The sequence below is a fragment of the Petromyzon marinus genome, chromosome 5, assembly GCF_048934315.1.
Source record: "Petromyzon marinus isolate PM22_M1 ecotype Great Lakes invasive population chromosome 5, UKy_Petmar_22M1.pri1.0, whole genome shotgun sequence".
Taxonomy (NCBI): domain Eukaryota; kingdom Metazoa; phylum Chordata; class Hyperoartia; order Petromyzontiformes; family Petromyzontidae; genus Petromyzon; species Petromyzon marinus.
The window spans coordinates 17024438-17040097 of NC_133671.1; the positions used below are offsets into that span (position 1 = coordinate 17024438).

Genomic DNA, 15660 nt, shown 5'->3' on the forward strand with positions numbered 1-15660 from the left:
TCAACCTCCGGGCTGTAAGCTTTGGTTGCTGCAAATATGAAAAAATATATTCTTAGTTTTACTGGTCGTAAGTATAAACGCCACTAATGTCCAAAATGTCAGCCTTGTAATCCCTTATGGTGCATAATGTTAATTAACATCAGTCACACACTTGGTCACAATCCGCGTGGATGATACCTAATTTATCGCAAGAAAATCACATACGAAAATATAGCAGTGATGCATTATTGGTGTGGCTTTTGACGAGGTAATAAACAATGACTGGTTTAATGCCATTTTTATATTTGCGAATATGTGAGATATAACGGCATTAGTTATGTAAAGAGCACCGGCCATATTTAGATTGTTTGACAAAGGGAGGAATGAATGGGCATCTTACTGAATAATGAAACTCGCTGTTAGGGTTACCTTGATGTAGTCTTATCACAGCCACAGCGTACATGGAAGCTCATGCCTTGTGCTACTATGACTTCCTGAATTAAAAGTTAATTGACGGACAAACATAATTAAATACATTAATAGTAATCCGAGGACTATTATGAAAACAAACATGCTTCAATAAATCAATAGCTTGATCATGACGATTTGAGAAATATTGGAATTCTTCCAGCCATCAATAGGTGTCTCTAATGAGCAACCACAGCCATCCAATCACTTCCACGCATTAAAACAGGCTTTGCCCGTACTCCAGGTCGGGTCACCAACTGAAAGAAACCTCACATTTTTAAAAGGAGAACTTTACTGATTTTTGCGTGTGAGTGCATTGCTCATTCCTGTGCTAACTTTTGATTTCCAAGCTATTAACTCCCGGGAGCTGCCCTCTAGTGGGACTCCCTTCCGCCGGCAGTCGCGGAGGCAAAGCAATTGCAGGGCTGCACCATCACCTTCTATAATTGTAACTGGTGGTTGCGTGTGCGTGTGTGCATGCGCGCGTGGGTGTTATTTCCATGGCACGGCCTGCAGCCACTCCACGGCAGCCCTCCGGCACGGCGCACAGCAGAGACTGCGGAGACTTCTGCGGGCGCACAGAGGGTGCCCGTGCGTGCTCGACACGGGCCCTACACGCTCTCCTGACACGGGCTCCCCTGTGAAACGTGCTGGCAGCAATAGCAGCAGCAGCAGCAGCTAAAATCAGAAGTGTTGCTGTAATCGGGAGCACGGCTGTCAATGTTTGCTCCCCCGGCTCGCAAGCCGCAGTGAAAAGGGAGGTCTTTATGCATTTCAGGTGAAGAAAAAAAACACATACATAGCAACGTCTCATTGCTCACAACCAGACTTTAATTGCTTGTTTCTTAAACAAAAAAACCTATTTTACCGCACACCACCCCCCCCCCCCGTCTTTGATTAAGGCAGCAAGATTATGTTTTTTTTTATTTTCCCAAGTGGAGGTAGGGTCTGCGGGCTGTAGGGCAGTTCATGGATATGAACACCTTGTCAAAAAAAATGAATCGGCTGTCTATCGAGAATAGAAGGTTTTTTTTTGGATTGAGGGAACCGGGTTAAAAATAGATTTTGTTCCATGAATCAAAAAAACCGGGTCCTCTGTCCAGCAGAGGGTGCTTTGCTGCTGATTTGCGGGTTTGCGTGCCTTTTGTGTTGTTAGCGTTCGTGTGTGCATCAGCAAAGTGACTGACCGTCCTTTCCCTCTGAAATTTGGCAAAAAAAAACCCCAATATATACCACCGACTGTTAGCATTAAACATTCCACGCTTATATAATAAACAATTGCGGCGTTAAGCTGTAAAGGAAACTGATAACGCTGGAATGAGCTCAGCACCCAAGGCGCGGTTTGCCAAAGTTGGAGGGAAATTAAATCCGGAAACAGGAACCCTGTTTGTCTGGAAACGGGCCGATGAGTCACAGTAAGGCCTAGTCACCAGTGGTCTCTGCTAAGCATTCACTTGCATTGCCTTTGGTCTTGCAGTGTGCTCTCCATTTTAATGTTTTGTTTTTTTAATACATAGTTTCTGTTGGCATTTCACAATGTGTGGAAGTTGCTTGTGTGCAACGTACAGTGTACCTCTTTTGAATCTCGTTGGTATTATCTGATGTGCCATTAAGTGTGGTGTGTTAATTATTGAAAGCGAATGGAGTTTTTTTTTAAATTCAAATTTACTATAATTTGTTGATGCAGTTTAACCATTTTATATATTCATAATTAGATTGCTGTGGTTATTTAAAAAAATATAAAGGTATGTGTTTCTTAATGCATTGCTTTACATAAAAAGACATGGTCACATATTGCTATCATATATATTTTAACTACAATATAAACTAAAACATTTGCAATCCCTGCAAATCTTTGAAATAACAGCAACAACCGCCGTTTATCACCGAGTGTGAGCCAGGCTAGGTTCACAGTGAGACCACGTGGAGCGTGGAAGGTTCTCTGCTGGGACAGACACCAGGTGTTGTTATGGGTTAACTGAATGGTAAATGCCAACTCCTGCACACTCTACAGAAGTGTGACAACTAGCTGTTTTATCAGCCTGTTCATGTAATGATTCCTTGCATAACTGACGCTATGTGCGCTATAAACGTTGTACTGTCGATTGTAAGGTTGCAAAGATTAGAAGACCACTGGCACGCTTATCTCGAGTGAACTGGACGCCCAGGGTAATTATTGGTTACTCTTCAGGGGAGGGTTTTCACACAACTATTAGATCTTTTCAATCATTGGAAGGACGTTGTCAACCAGTTTAAGTCGTAACTAGTTGTGATGTTCCCATCCTACCACCTTCCGATGTTAGTTATTATATTCGGCTCTCTGATTTTACATTCACAGGTTAAATATCTCACCCTAACACAGCCACCTCGCGCGCCGAGCTCGGGGTTTTTGCTTTGCGATCTTCCCATTAACATGCTAATCTCTCACATTAACATGCTAATCTCTCATATTAACATGCTAATCTCTCACATTAACATGCTAATCTCTCACATTAACATGCTAATCTCTCATATTAACATGCTAATCTCTCACATTAACATGCTAATCTCTCACATCAACACACTAATCACTCACATTAACATGCAAATATTTTACATTAACATGCTAATCTCTCACATTAACATGCTAATCTCTCACATTAACATGCTAATCTCTCACATTAACACACTAATTTATCACATTAACATGCAAATATTTTACATTAACATGCAAATATTTTACATTAACATGCTAATCTCTCACATTAACATGCTAATCTCTCACATTAACACACTAATTTATCATATTAACATGCAAATATTTTACATTAACATGCTAATCTCTCACATTAACATGTTAATCTCTTACATTAACATAGCCACCTCAGGTCGCCCGCCGTGGAGGCCTCTCAACGATCTCACATTATCATGCTAATGTTTACTTGGCAGCCTTTTGATTGGTGGGAAAACCCACCACCGTCGCGGTCGCCGCCCACCACTTACATTACCATTGGCTGCTGACATTTGGGCTACGCCCATTTCAAACCTTTATAAACAGTTTACCTTTAGAAGCTAACCACCTCTTCCTGATGATGAACGCTTGTGTTGCGATCGAAACGTCGTAGTTTTTGGTTATTTTTTGTTATTTTCTTTGAACCTATCTACGTGACTTTACCGAAAGACCCAAAGAATATACTCTTAAGTCACTAATGAGTCGATCTTCAGTTACTATTCGGCATTCCCCGGTCACTGAAGAATGCATGTCGTCGCTGGAGGGCAGCTGCCTCCAATTGCCCCGGTAGGATCCTTCATTAGCTTTCATCCACACGGAAAGGTTCATCTTAACGCCCTCCACTGGTCAGCGGTCTTCGACAAAGTTCCACTCAGCTCCAGAGCCCCTCCTGCACCGCATCAGGATTGAGACACAGACACAACACCAGAGGATGGCTTGAGTCCAGTTTTAGGATTGAAAGCGCCGCCTGTTTTAGCCTGCGTTACCTTTTCCATGTGCAGTAAATAAAAAAAAACCCAGCCAAAACAGCAGTGTCAGTGTGTGCATGAAGTTTCTGGCCCCCGTGAGTATCAATTCCGGGGAGCAAGGGGAAGAACCGAAGACCAGATGGTGGGAAAATAAATAATGTTAGGGCAGATCTTGGAGATTTTCTGCGTACGTGGCTGCTGTACAGCAGCTGCAGGATCTGGCAAAAAAATGGAAAGCGTTGGCGAAGTGTGGTGCCAGCATGACTTTGGTCGTGATGACATCTTGAGTGTCCATTTAAAAAGTAGTCATGAAAATAGACTGCACCAACACATTGCTGTGCAAACTACATTAAGTATAGTAATGACAATGCACATGAGCAGCATTCCTTTTTTTTGTCACCTGTACATCACTGATACACCGGTAAGCCTTATATGATCATTTCTGCCCTTTTTTCAGTCCACTCCTGGATGAAGGACTCTAAACTGCACCATGTTAGTGAGTGTGGGTTTGAAGGGGACCATACCCGCATGCGTTATCTATCACGCACCACTGAAGTTAACAGCGGAGGGCAATTGCATTTAGATGGCAGAGTTCATAGTTCAGAGTCCAATCGTAAAAACACAGTATCATATCCAGTAAATGACTTATTTCCCGTAATAATTGGCTCTGCATCAATGCGGCACCCTCTGTGATGCCGTTTTGCAATAAAATTTGAGAAGTTTACATTTAATGTAGATGAGTTTATTTTTGACTTTTAATGAGTTTGTTTTGATACCCAGTTATCTACGAATGAAGAACATTCGTATGTCGATTCAAAACTACGTATTCAACTCCCCCAATATTCCCTAGGCAGGCCGTGTGTAAAACGTGATACCCAGCCACAACTTCTCTCTGCCCTCAAGAATTAGCATGAGGCCAAATTGCGAGCGTTATAAAACAATTTTGACTGCGAGTATTGCCATTTAAACTTGATTCGGCACGAGGCTGGCAATTTGGCTGGTAAGTTTGCTATTAGGCTCGTGCCAGGTTGCTTCTCTTAAGACATGTGGCAACGGACGAATGTACTGTATGTAGTGTGTTTGTTTTGTTTTTGCCAAACAGAAAAGTCCACAAAACCCTCCAGAGCGTTGGCAAGGAAAGCAACCGCATGACTACTTGTTCCGGTAGATGACAGACAAGAATAGACGCATCTAAGAATAGAGAATAGGTGAACTTCATTCCCCCTCAATCTGCCAAGGCACTAGTCGTGCCCCTCGCAGCACTTCTCGTGAAGAGTTTCTCTTTAAAAGTTGTTCCTGACGGGGGGGAAAAAAAAACCATTTCTACTGTTCTGTGTCCGTGTGTCTCAGTCTGGAACGTCAGATCTGTACCGTAGTCTTCGTCTGTTCTGCACGATTTCGTCTGTACTCGCCTGTTTGCCTTCATCCTTTCGTCTCGTCTAGCCTATACTGTCTTGTTTGTATCGTCTTGTCTGTAATATCTTTCGTTCTTCCCCCTTCTCATTTTGCATGGTTTCATCGACACCGCCTCGTTCGTCATGTCTGTGCGACAGTTCATTTTTATTCGGAACGTACGCGGCATTCGCTTGCTCATAGATGCGTGAGGAACCACGAAGGCACCAACCGCGCTGGTGAGACGTTAACGACATCGCCTGCCTGTGTAGGAGTGCCTGGGTTCCATCCCGATCCTGACTTTGCCTGCTGCTGTATATTTGGAGTTTTGCGTGTCTCTCTACCCGTGGCCGCGTGGATTTTTCTCCGGGTTCTCCGGGTTTCCCCCCCCCTCCACATTTAGAATGAACGTCACGCGTGCATAGTATTCGGCTGCTATAAATGCCCACGCGATAAGCCACTTCGTTGGGCTATCATTTGTGATGGCTAGGTCACTTCTGAAAAAGAGCCTTATTTGGTAAGATAAAACAATTCGTGTTACAAGTGAGAAGATAGCCAAACAATAAGCCAGTGCCAAATTCTCTCCCCCCCCCACGAGCTCTGTGATCCTCGATACATGATGGTGTTATCAAGCATTCTATCGCATACCATCCAACATTGTGTGATATCCACCATCGCCTCCGCATTGCGGCTGTCTTTCTTACTCGTGCCACAAACTTCACATCGCTATATACAGGCTACTTAAAAAAAAACACACACTTATATGCGACTATCGTTTTTAATGGAAAGAGAACGGATAATACTACACTGTGACATCAGAAATGTATACTGTTTGGTTCTTTCGGTAAAGTCACGTAGGTATAAAATAAAATAAATCACGATTCACGTGATTAAAATAAAATAAGTTAAATCACGTTTCACGTGATTTAATTTATTTTATACCTACGTCACTTTCCTGAAAGAACCAAACATTATGGATCCCTGCAGTCACGAAAACTTCAAATCTAGATAAGAAAAGTATATTAATAGCTTCAAAAAGTCAGGAGTCTCCACTTATTCGCCATCATTGTCAACGCATGCCTAGAATCTTCTCCAGGTGATCTCGAGCCCGGAGAGACACATTTCTTGCGATATTGTTGCAAAGTTTCGGAAGCGTTAACATTTTTTGAAGCACCCTGCATATACGTGTACAGTATATTCTTTTGTGTAACGTGACGAAGACGGATGGTGGAATGGTTTTCATCCAGCGGTGGATTGCCCGTGGCCGGGGGCGATTGTAATCTTCGAATCGATCAATGCCAATCATTGGCAAGGGGAGCCAATCAAAAACTAGAGACGACTTTTGCACGACGTGGTAGGGGGTTGGGTGTGGGTGTGGTGGTGGGCGGGGCTCACCGTCAAGTCGGCCACGTGGCTTGCTGCACGTGCAGCGCGTCGGAGCGCGGCGGTGGGGAGGAGGAGGAGCGGCGCTGTAGCGTCACGAGCGCGGGGTGCGACGTCACCGCGCCGCTACGTCGTGACGTCGCGCGCTTTACGTGATGACGCGCGGGAGGAGCTTATTAGGGGGCGTCACGCGGTGTGTGTGGGGTGGGGCGGCGGCGGCGGTGGCGTTGGTGGGGTGACGTCACGACCAAGCCTCTCGGATGCGCTGTGACGCCATTGTGTTGGCGGCAGGGTTGGCGGGTTGACACCCCCACAGCCTGGGCGCTCGCCTTCGCAGTCGACCCCCACTTTACACATCCGCAACGCACTCAAAATTCACCCCGATTGTTTTCGTCTTCTTCTCCTGCTTCAACAACAACAAGAAAGCAAATGCGCCCGTCGCTGCTCGACTGAGCTTGCCGTTGCTCGCCAGCTGCGTCAACCGCCGGCGTCGCCTGTATATATATATTTCTTTATTTTAATCTCGTGGGGGAAACAACTCGTCCCTACCCCCCCACCCACCCCACCAACCTACACAACGCCCTGTCCACGCCGCTTCCACCTCGTCATCTCCTCACGTTCGCCTTCAGGTGAAACCGCGCGCGTCGCTTGTTGTTGCGTTGTTGACGGTGGCGGTCGCGACGCGTTTCGCGGGGCGATGAGGGCGTTTGCAAAAGGCGCGAGGGGCGTTCGGCCGCGTTATTTGTGGAGATCGTCAGTCGCGGGGTTTTTTTTTCTTTCGGCATCGCGTATCTGCGTGTTTATTTAAACTCGTTCGCGTCCCGCCCCTCAACTCCACCCCAACCCCACCCCTCAAGTCCCCCCCCCTCAACTCCCCCCCCCACCCCTCAACTCCCCCCCCCACCCCTCAACTCCCCCCCCCACCCCTCAACTCCCCCCCCCACCCCTCAACTCCCCCCCCACCCCTCAACTCCACCTCAACCCCACCCCTCAACTCCCCCCCCCTCAACTCCCCCCCCCTCAACTCCCCCCCACCCCTCAACTCCCCCCCCACCCCTCAACTCCCCCCCCACCCCTCAACTCCCCCCCCACCCCTCAACTCCCCCCCCACCCCTCAACTCCCCCCCCCACCCCTCAACTCCCACCCCTCAACTCCCCCCACCCCTCAACTCCCCCCCCCCACCCCTCAACTCCCCCCCCACCCCTCAACTCCCCCCACCCCTCAACTCCCCCCCCCCACCCCTCAACTCCCCCCCCCACCCCTCAACTCGCCCCTCACCCCTCAACTCCCCCCACGCCTCAATTCTCCCCCCCACCCCTCAACTCCCCCCCCCCACCCCTCAACTCCCCCCCCCACCCCTCAACTCCCCCCCCACCCCTCAACTCGCCCCCACCCCTCAACTCGCCCCCACCCCTCAACTCGCCCCCACCCCTCAATTCGCCCCACCCCTCAAGTACCCCCCACCTCCCCCCTCAACTCCCCCCCCCAGCCCACCCCTCAACTTCCCCCCCCCTTAGCACACCCCTCAACCCCCCCCAACCCGCCCCTCAACTCCCCCCCCAACCCGCCCCTCAACCCCCCCCAGCCCGCCCTTCAACTCCCCCCCCCCTAACCCGCCCCCAGCCCGCCACCCCAGCCAACCCCACAACTCCCCCCCCCAGCCCGCCCCCCAACCCCCCCCCCCAGCCCACCCCCCAGCCCACCCCTCAACTCCACCCCCTCAACTCCCCCCCCCGCCCGCCCCTAAACTCCCCCCCCCCGCCCACCCCTCAACTCCCCCCCCCAGCCCGCCCCTCAACTCCCCCCCCCCCCAGCCCGCCCCTCAACTCCCCCCCCCCCAGCCCGCCCCTCAACTCCTCCCCCCCAGCCCGCCCCTCAACTCCCCCCCCCCCAGCCCGCCCCCCAACTCCCCCCCCCCCAGCCCGCCCCCCAACTCCCCCCCCCCCAGCCCGCCCCTCAACTCCCCCCCCCCAGCCCGCCCCTCAACTTCCCCCCCCCCAGCCCACCCCTCAACTCCCCCCCCCAGCCCGCCCCTCAACTCCCCCCCCCAGCCCGCCCCTCAACTCCCCCCCCCAGCCCGCCCCCCAACTCCCCCCCCAGCCCGCCCCCCAACTCCCCCTCCAGCCCGCCCCTCAACTCCCCCTCCAGCCCGCCCCCCAAACCCCCCTGCAGCCCGCCCCCCAACCCCCCCTCCAGCCCGCCCCCCAACTCCCCCTCCAGCCCGCCCCCCAACTCCCCCCCCCCAGCCCGCCCCCCAACTCCCCCCCCCAGCCCGCCCCCCAACTCCCCCCCCAGCCCGCCCCCCAACTCCCCCCCCCCAGCCCGCCCCCCAACTCCCCCCCCCCAGCCCGCCCCTCAACTCTCCCCCCCCAGCCCGCCCCTCCCTCCCCTCAACCCGCCCCTCCCCCCACCTCAATCCACCCCTCTTTCCCCCCCTCAACCCACCCCTCTTTCCCCCCCCCTCAACCCACCCCTCTTCCCCCCCCCCTCATCCCACCCCTCTTCCCCCCCCCCTCAACCCACCCCTCTTCCCCCCCCCCTCAACCCACCCCTCTTTCCCCCCCCCCTCAACCCACCCCTCTTTCCCCCCCCCCTCAACCCACCCCTCTTTCCCCCCCCCCTCTTTCCACCCCTCTTTCCCCCTCCCTCAACCCACCCCTCTTTCCCCCCTCCCTCAACCCACCCCTCTTTCCACCCCTCTTTCCCCCCCCCTCAACCCACCCCTCTTTCCCCCCCCTCAACCCACCCCTCTTTCCCCCCCTCAACCCACCCCTCTTTCCCCCCCCCCTCAACCCACCCCTCTTCCCCCCCCTCAACCCACCCCTCTTTCCCCCCCCCCCTCAACCCACCCCTCTTCCCCCCCCTCAACCCACCCCTCTCCCCCCCCCCTCTTTCCACCCCTCTTTCCCCCCCCCTCAACCTACCCCTCTTTCCCCCCCCTCAACCCACCCTCTCCCCCCCCCCCCTCAACCCACCCCTCTTTCCCCCCCTCAACCCACCCCTCTTTCCCCCCCTCAACCCACCCCTCTTTCCCCCCCTCAACCCACCCCTCTTTCCCCCCCCTCAACCCACCCCTCTTTCCCCCCCTCAACCCACCCCTCTTTCCCCCCCTCAACCCACCCCTCTTTCCCCCCCTCTCAACCCACCCCTCTTTCCCCCCCCTCAACCCACCCCTCTTTCCCCCCTCCCTCAACCCACCCCTCTTTCCCCCCTCCCTCAACCCACCCCTCTTTCCACCCCTCTTTCCCCCCCCCTCAACCCACCCCTCTTTCCCCCTCCCTCAACCCACCCCTCTTTCCCCCCTCCCTCAACCCACCCCTCTTTCCACCCCTCTTTCCCCCCCCTCAACCCACCCCTCTTTCCCCCCCCTCAACCCACCCCTCTTTCCCCCCCCTCAACCCACCCCTCTTCCCCCCCCCCCCTCAACCCACCCCTCTTCCCCCCCCCCTCAACCCACCCCTCTTCCCCCCCCTCAACCCACCCCTCTTCCCCCCCCTCAACCCACCCCTCTTTTCCCCCCCCCCCTCAACCCACCCCTCTTCCCCCCCCCCCTCAACCCACCCCTCTTCCCCCCCCTCTTTCCACCCCTCTTTCCCCCCCCCCCTCAACCTACCCCTCTTTCCCCCCCCCTCAACCCACCCCTCTTCCCCCCCCCCTCAACCCACCCCTCTTCCCCCCCCCCTCAACCCACCCCTCTTTCCCCCCCTCAACCCACCCCTCTTTCCCCCCCCCTCAACCCACCCCTCTTTCCCCCCCTCAACCCACCCCTCTTCCCCCCCCCTCAACCCACCCCTCTTTCCCCCCCCCTCAACCCACCCCTCTTTCCCCCCCTCAACCCACCCCTCTTTCCCCCCCCCTCAACCCACCCCTCTTTCCCCCCCTCAACCCACCCCTCCCCCTCAACCCACCCCTCTTTCCCCCCCCTCTTTCCACCCCTCTTCCCCCCCCTCTTTCCACCCCTCTTTCCCCCCCCCTCAACCCACCCCTCTTTCCCCCCCCTCAACCCACCCCTCTTTCCCCCCCCTCAACCCACCCCTCTTTCCCCCCCCTCAACCCACCCCTCTTCCCCCCCCCTCAACCCACCCCTCTTCCCCCCCCCCTCAACCCACCCCTCTTCCCCCCCCTCAACCCACCCCTCTTTCCCCCCCCCCCTCAACCCACCCCTCTTCCCCCCCCCTCAACCCACCCCTCTTCCCCCCCCTCAACCCATCCCACTCCGCCCCACCCCTCCCCTCCGCACCCTCCCCACCGCTCTCCGCCCATCCCCGCCCCTCCCCACCCCGCCCCGCCCCTCCCCTCCCCGCCCCTCCCCTCCCCGCCCCTCCCCTCCCCGCCCCTCCCCTCCCCGCCCCGCCCCTCCCCTCCCCGCCCCTCCCCTCCCCGCCCCTCCCCGCCCCGCCCCGCCCCTCCCCGCCCCTCCTCACCCTGCCTCTCCCCGCCCCTCCCCTCCCCCCTCCCCCCCTTCCCACCCTCCCCCCCTCCCCGCCCCTCCCCGCCCCACCTCACCCCTCCCCGCCCCACCTCACCCCTCCCCGCCCCACCTCACCCCTCCCCGCCCCACCTCACCCCTCCCCGCCCCACCTCACCCCTCCCCGCCCCACCTCACCCCTCCCCGCCCCACCTCACCCCGCCCCACCTCACCCCTCCCCGCCCCACCCCACCCCTCCCCGCCCCACCCCACCCCGCCCCACCTCACCCCTCCCCGCCCCACCTCACCCCTCCCCGCCCCACCTCACCCCTCCCCGCCCCACCTCACCCCTCCCCGCCCGCCCCTCCCCTCCCCGCCCGCCCCTCCCCTCCCCGCCCGCCCCTCCCCTCCCCTCCCCGCCCGCCCCTCCCCGCCCGCCCCTCCCCGCCCCGCCCAGCCCCTCCCCGCCCCGCCCAGCCCCTCCCCGCCCCGCCCCTCCCCGCCCCGCCCCGCCCCTCCCCGCCCCGCCCCGCCTCTCCCCGCCCCGCCCCGCCTCTCCCCTCAACCCATAGCACCTCTCCTCCCCCCATAGCACCTCTCCTCCCCCCTCCCCTCAACCGCCCCACCCCTCAATTCCCCCACACCCTCACGCTCCCTTGTTCCTCCCCCCCCCCCGTTGCGTATTGCAAACACCGCTCTTAGTGTAATTAATGCGAGCCAACCGCGGTGCGCGTCACGTATCCCTCGGCGCAGCCAATCGGAGCACGCCTTTTAGCCGGTTGCAACAGCGGTCGGCCAATAGAAAGTGACAGCGCGTTATGGGCGCGTGGGGAGGGGGGGGGGTTTAAAGGCGTGGTCTTGTCCACCACGCCCCCCACAGCGAGGTTAATTCATTCATAAAAGCACGTGGTCCCACCCTGGGTGGACGCCCTTGTTATAAACTGCATGTGTTATGAAGATTCCCGCTGGCCTTTTAATGCGGTGACATCATGTTGAGATTACAGTACGGTTTCTGTTGGGTGGGTTGTTAGCTGTGGTAATCAATGAGACGGCCGAGTGATAATGAGCCGCACTGGACTGTCGACGAGGTCTATTCCTTTCGCTTTCTGACAAATGGGTTTTTGTTTGTAATTAATTGTGGGTGTCGGGGGAGCCTTAGCATTGGAGACGAGACGGGGCCTTCACGCGTTGTCTTATACATCGGTTCGTGTACGTAGAGGAGTCATCCCTTCGCAGAATTTTACACCGTCGGAGTCGAGCGACGACCCCGTGCCGTGCAGGTTAGCTGGATCTCCTTTTAAAATTTCAATGACGCAATTAACAACTTTGTCAACTCACCGCGGGGTTTGTGGGTTGTTTTTTTCGTACTACGCGCCGTTTCGTACGGGTTTGTGAAGGGGGAGCGCCAGAACGGTTCCGATATCACTCTTAAACGGATCCTAGCCGTGGCCGGGACTCTTAAACTCGGGTAATCCGGTCCTTTTGGAGTAAAATTGTCTTGCTGCGAGAGAAAAATGATGGAAGCCCGGTAGTGAATATAACGCACATTCCAGGAGTTTCCACACTCGAGGCGTAAACATTTAACGTGCATTCGGACCTACTGGAGTTAGGTTTTCTACAAGCAATTAAGCAGCGAAAACACTTGACCGGTTCAGGCTGCTTTTAGTTCCCTCGGCAGGGCGGGGCACGTGAAATGTTGATGGCTTGAGGTGGAGAAGGCAAAGAGCCCCCAAGCCCCCAGTAGTTGCAAGGGCGTTGTACAAAAAAAATGTCGTCTGCACTGTCTTGATGAAATGTTGGTCGTACAGTGTTATTCATTTATAATTGCGATCGGGTAACGTGGAATGACAGGGCTACATAGTGCAGTGTGGAGAGACGTTTTAACAAAGGAGGAGAAGCTTTAGATGATCGTGGCAAGGGCGTGGTTTTCATTATTCAGCGTCCGTGCAGTTTATGACTTGACTGGAACCTGTTTGCCCATGTTGGGTGCGTTGTGAATATTTAATTACCGTGCACACAGCCGCGTCTCCAAAAGACAATCTTGGGAAGTATAGTGCCTTGCATAGTATAGTGACTTTTGACTGCGGAATCTTACAAATGACCTTTTTAGAGAGTTTGTTTTATTTAAATGGTGACTAGCAAATGTGTTTACGGTGGAATGTGTTACAACATTGAATGAACATTCTCGATTGGCCACGTCCTAGAAATGCACTAAAATTTCACTAGAATTATTGAGCACGTTTATAATTAAATTGCTATTGACGAATTCTCGGTTTATCTTCAGGGTGTTTAATGTATTTGGTAAGCATCTTTGTGAATTAACATTTTTCTGATCACAAGCCCTGTAGTCCGAATAAGTGGGCAAGTGGAAAGAGCAGGAGTTTGAAAGTTGACTACAGCATTGCTTGCTCGGCTTGTTTCTGTTTCCCTTTAAAAAACGGAACAGACGACTGGTTCACGAGTTCAAAGTGACGTGTGGATGATGCATGAGGCCCATCGGCTTTATTCACCAAAACCAGGACCGACTGGAATTCCCAAGTGTGATACGAATTGGATAACATTTCTAGCAAAACTTTTTTTTTAAATGTAGCAATGGAATGATTGTGAAATGCCGTTTCTAGAAGAATCTGATGAGAGTATCTTGTTGCCTTTGAGGGCACCTTTACAGACTTAAAGCCGCAATGAATATGGAGATTTGCAAATGCAGTGCGGCACGCATCATTTTTTTTAAATAAGCGTTTAACATTTTGCATTTGCAAGTAGAGATACATCTGGCATATGATAATTTATCTGTTCATTTGGTTCAAGTAGGAAGTTACTGCATTGTCTTTTTAATTGGTTATTGAGGAGTTGACCATGATGCCATAGAACACTGACCTGCTTTTCTGAAGTGCCACACGATCATTAATGCCTGCAAACTTAATAAATGCACTTTGAATGGGATATGCATGTGCTGCTGTTCTGTCCTACCATGTCACCATAAATTGGACCAATACATTTTGGCTAGTTATAGAAAAGTCGAGTCGGCATTTGACCCAGAGTGTCTCCTGTGGGGGAGGGTTGGGGAGGTGTGTGTCTGGGTGGGCATGTGTGGTGGGGGGTGTCTGGGGTGGGTGGGTGTGTGTGGTGGAAGTTGTCTCACTCAGTTGGAGGCATAATGTAATGTGACCTGACGAAGCGCACAAAGCGCACGGTGGTGGTGGCAGCCAGCGTCTGTGGCGGCCCTGGATCGGGACACTCGACTTCACAAATACAAAACAACCTTAGGAATGCATCGCGTTATGCTTAACTGCGAGAAATTATCATCGTGAAAACAATTTAAAATTGTTGCTTTTAAAATCCGCTACTCATCTGTGTTATTTGTGCGTGTTATCGTTTTTTTTTCGCTTTGCATTTACTGGACCAACAGTTGGGCTCTCTTGAGCAAAGCTGTTGTGTGCAAAGTGCATAAATGCCTGTTTAAATGGCTTCTTTGAAAATACAGTGCTGTGTATACATGGTTAGCAGATATTTTGTGTGCACAGGTTAGTGAATCCAAGGCACATTTTGTTGTTGAGGGGTTATGATGGGTAACCGTGCCCCGTCCTATAAGAAAATGTCTGCATATATTTAATGTCAGGCTGTGACCCCTTTCAACACCAACTCGCCGTATAACATTACAGTACTGTATATTGCTCCCTCTTGGCGCTTGTTTTTTAAAGAATATACAGTGATAGTAAAAGTCATTGTCGATTACTGCTTCTGTCTGCACGTATTTTGTCAAGGTAGATTTGGTAATCGTGTGCCAAAGTATTTTTTGACCTGGGCTTTTTGTTCAAGTCGGTGACCTTTATACGTTTCTATGGAGCAAGTTCTGTAAAATGTAATTACATTATTTTAGACATTTTACACGATGCCGTACTTTTTTTTTGTTTTCGTGTAGTCTGACACATCTTGTGGATTGCCAATTAAATATCTTCGTGAGACTTTAACGCAAACTTACACATTGCTAACTGAAGTGAAATGTTGCAGACATATCAATGTAAGTTGCCTGGGCATATTTACTTTTTCTTTATTGTAAGTGAAAATCTCACCTGCTTTAACCCCCCCCCCCCCCCCCCAAGTTTTGTTCTTGGCACTGGTACCGTGGAGTCAATGCAAATTTACCTCCTGGGGGTTTAAAACATCAAATCCGAGGTGGTTCTTGGATTCATGCATAAATAATTGATTCCTAACACAACGGAGATTTTGTTGCTGTTGACGTTTTGATGAATGTTACTATTTAGCATGACCAATTAATGCGAAATAAAGTCATTCTTCGTTAAGTTGATTTCAAGTGTTTTCATTTAACAATTTGTGAATAGTTATGTGTCATTGTAAAATTGCCTACAGTGCTCCCTGCCTTCCGCTGTCTTTTCTGAATTGATTTAAGTACAGTTGGGTTCTATTGGGTAAAGTCACGTAGGTGACTTTACCCAATAGAACCAAAGAGTGGATCCTAGCAGTCACGAAAGCTTTAAATCTAGAATTAAGTACAGTTGTCATCCGTGCTGACGGGTTGTGTTCATCTTATACGATATACGGTCTCATC

At 52.7% G+C, this 15660-nt stretch overlaps 2 protein-coding genes across 7 annotated transcripts in view; both read left to right on the forward strand.

The window, feature by feature from the left end:
- LOC116939147 (uncharacterized) overlaps window positions 1-2637 on the forward strand; it is a 41398-nt gene extending 38761 nt beyond the window's left edge. For all 4 annotated transcript variants that reach the window (XM_032947194.2, XM_076062269.1, XM_076062277.1 and 1 more), the window contains exon 23: window positions 964-2637. In XM_032947194.2, the coding sequence (XP_032803085.1) occupies window positions 964-1074 (111 nt within the window). In that variant the 3' untranslated portion in view covers window positions 1075-2637. The remainder of the gene's footprint in view (window positions 1-963) is intronic.
- A 4278-nt stretch (window positions 2638-6915) lies between these two features.
- LOC116939148 (phosphatidylinositol-3,5-bisphosphate 3-phosphatase MTMR3-like) overlaps window positions 6916-15660 on the forward strand; it is a 50992-nt gene continuing 42247 nt past the window's right edge. The window contains exon 1 of one of the 3 annotated variants that reach the window (XM_032947198.2): window positions 6916-7310. The gene's annotated coding sequence lies outside the window, so the exon portion shown is untranslated. Of the gene's footprint in view, window positions 7311-11950; window positions 12371-15660 lie in introns of those variants that run through there. The other 2 variants (XM_032947197.2, XM_032947204.2) reach the window with 2 other exon arrangements.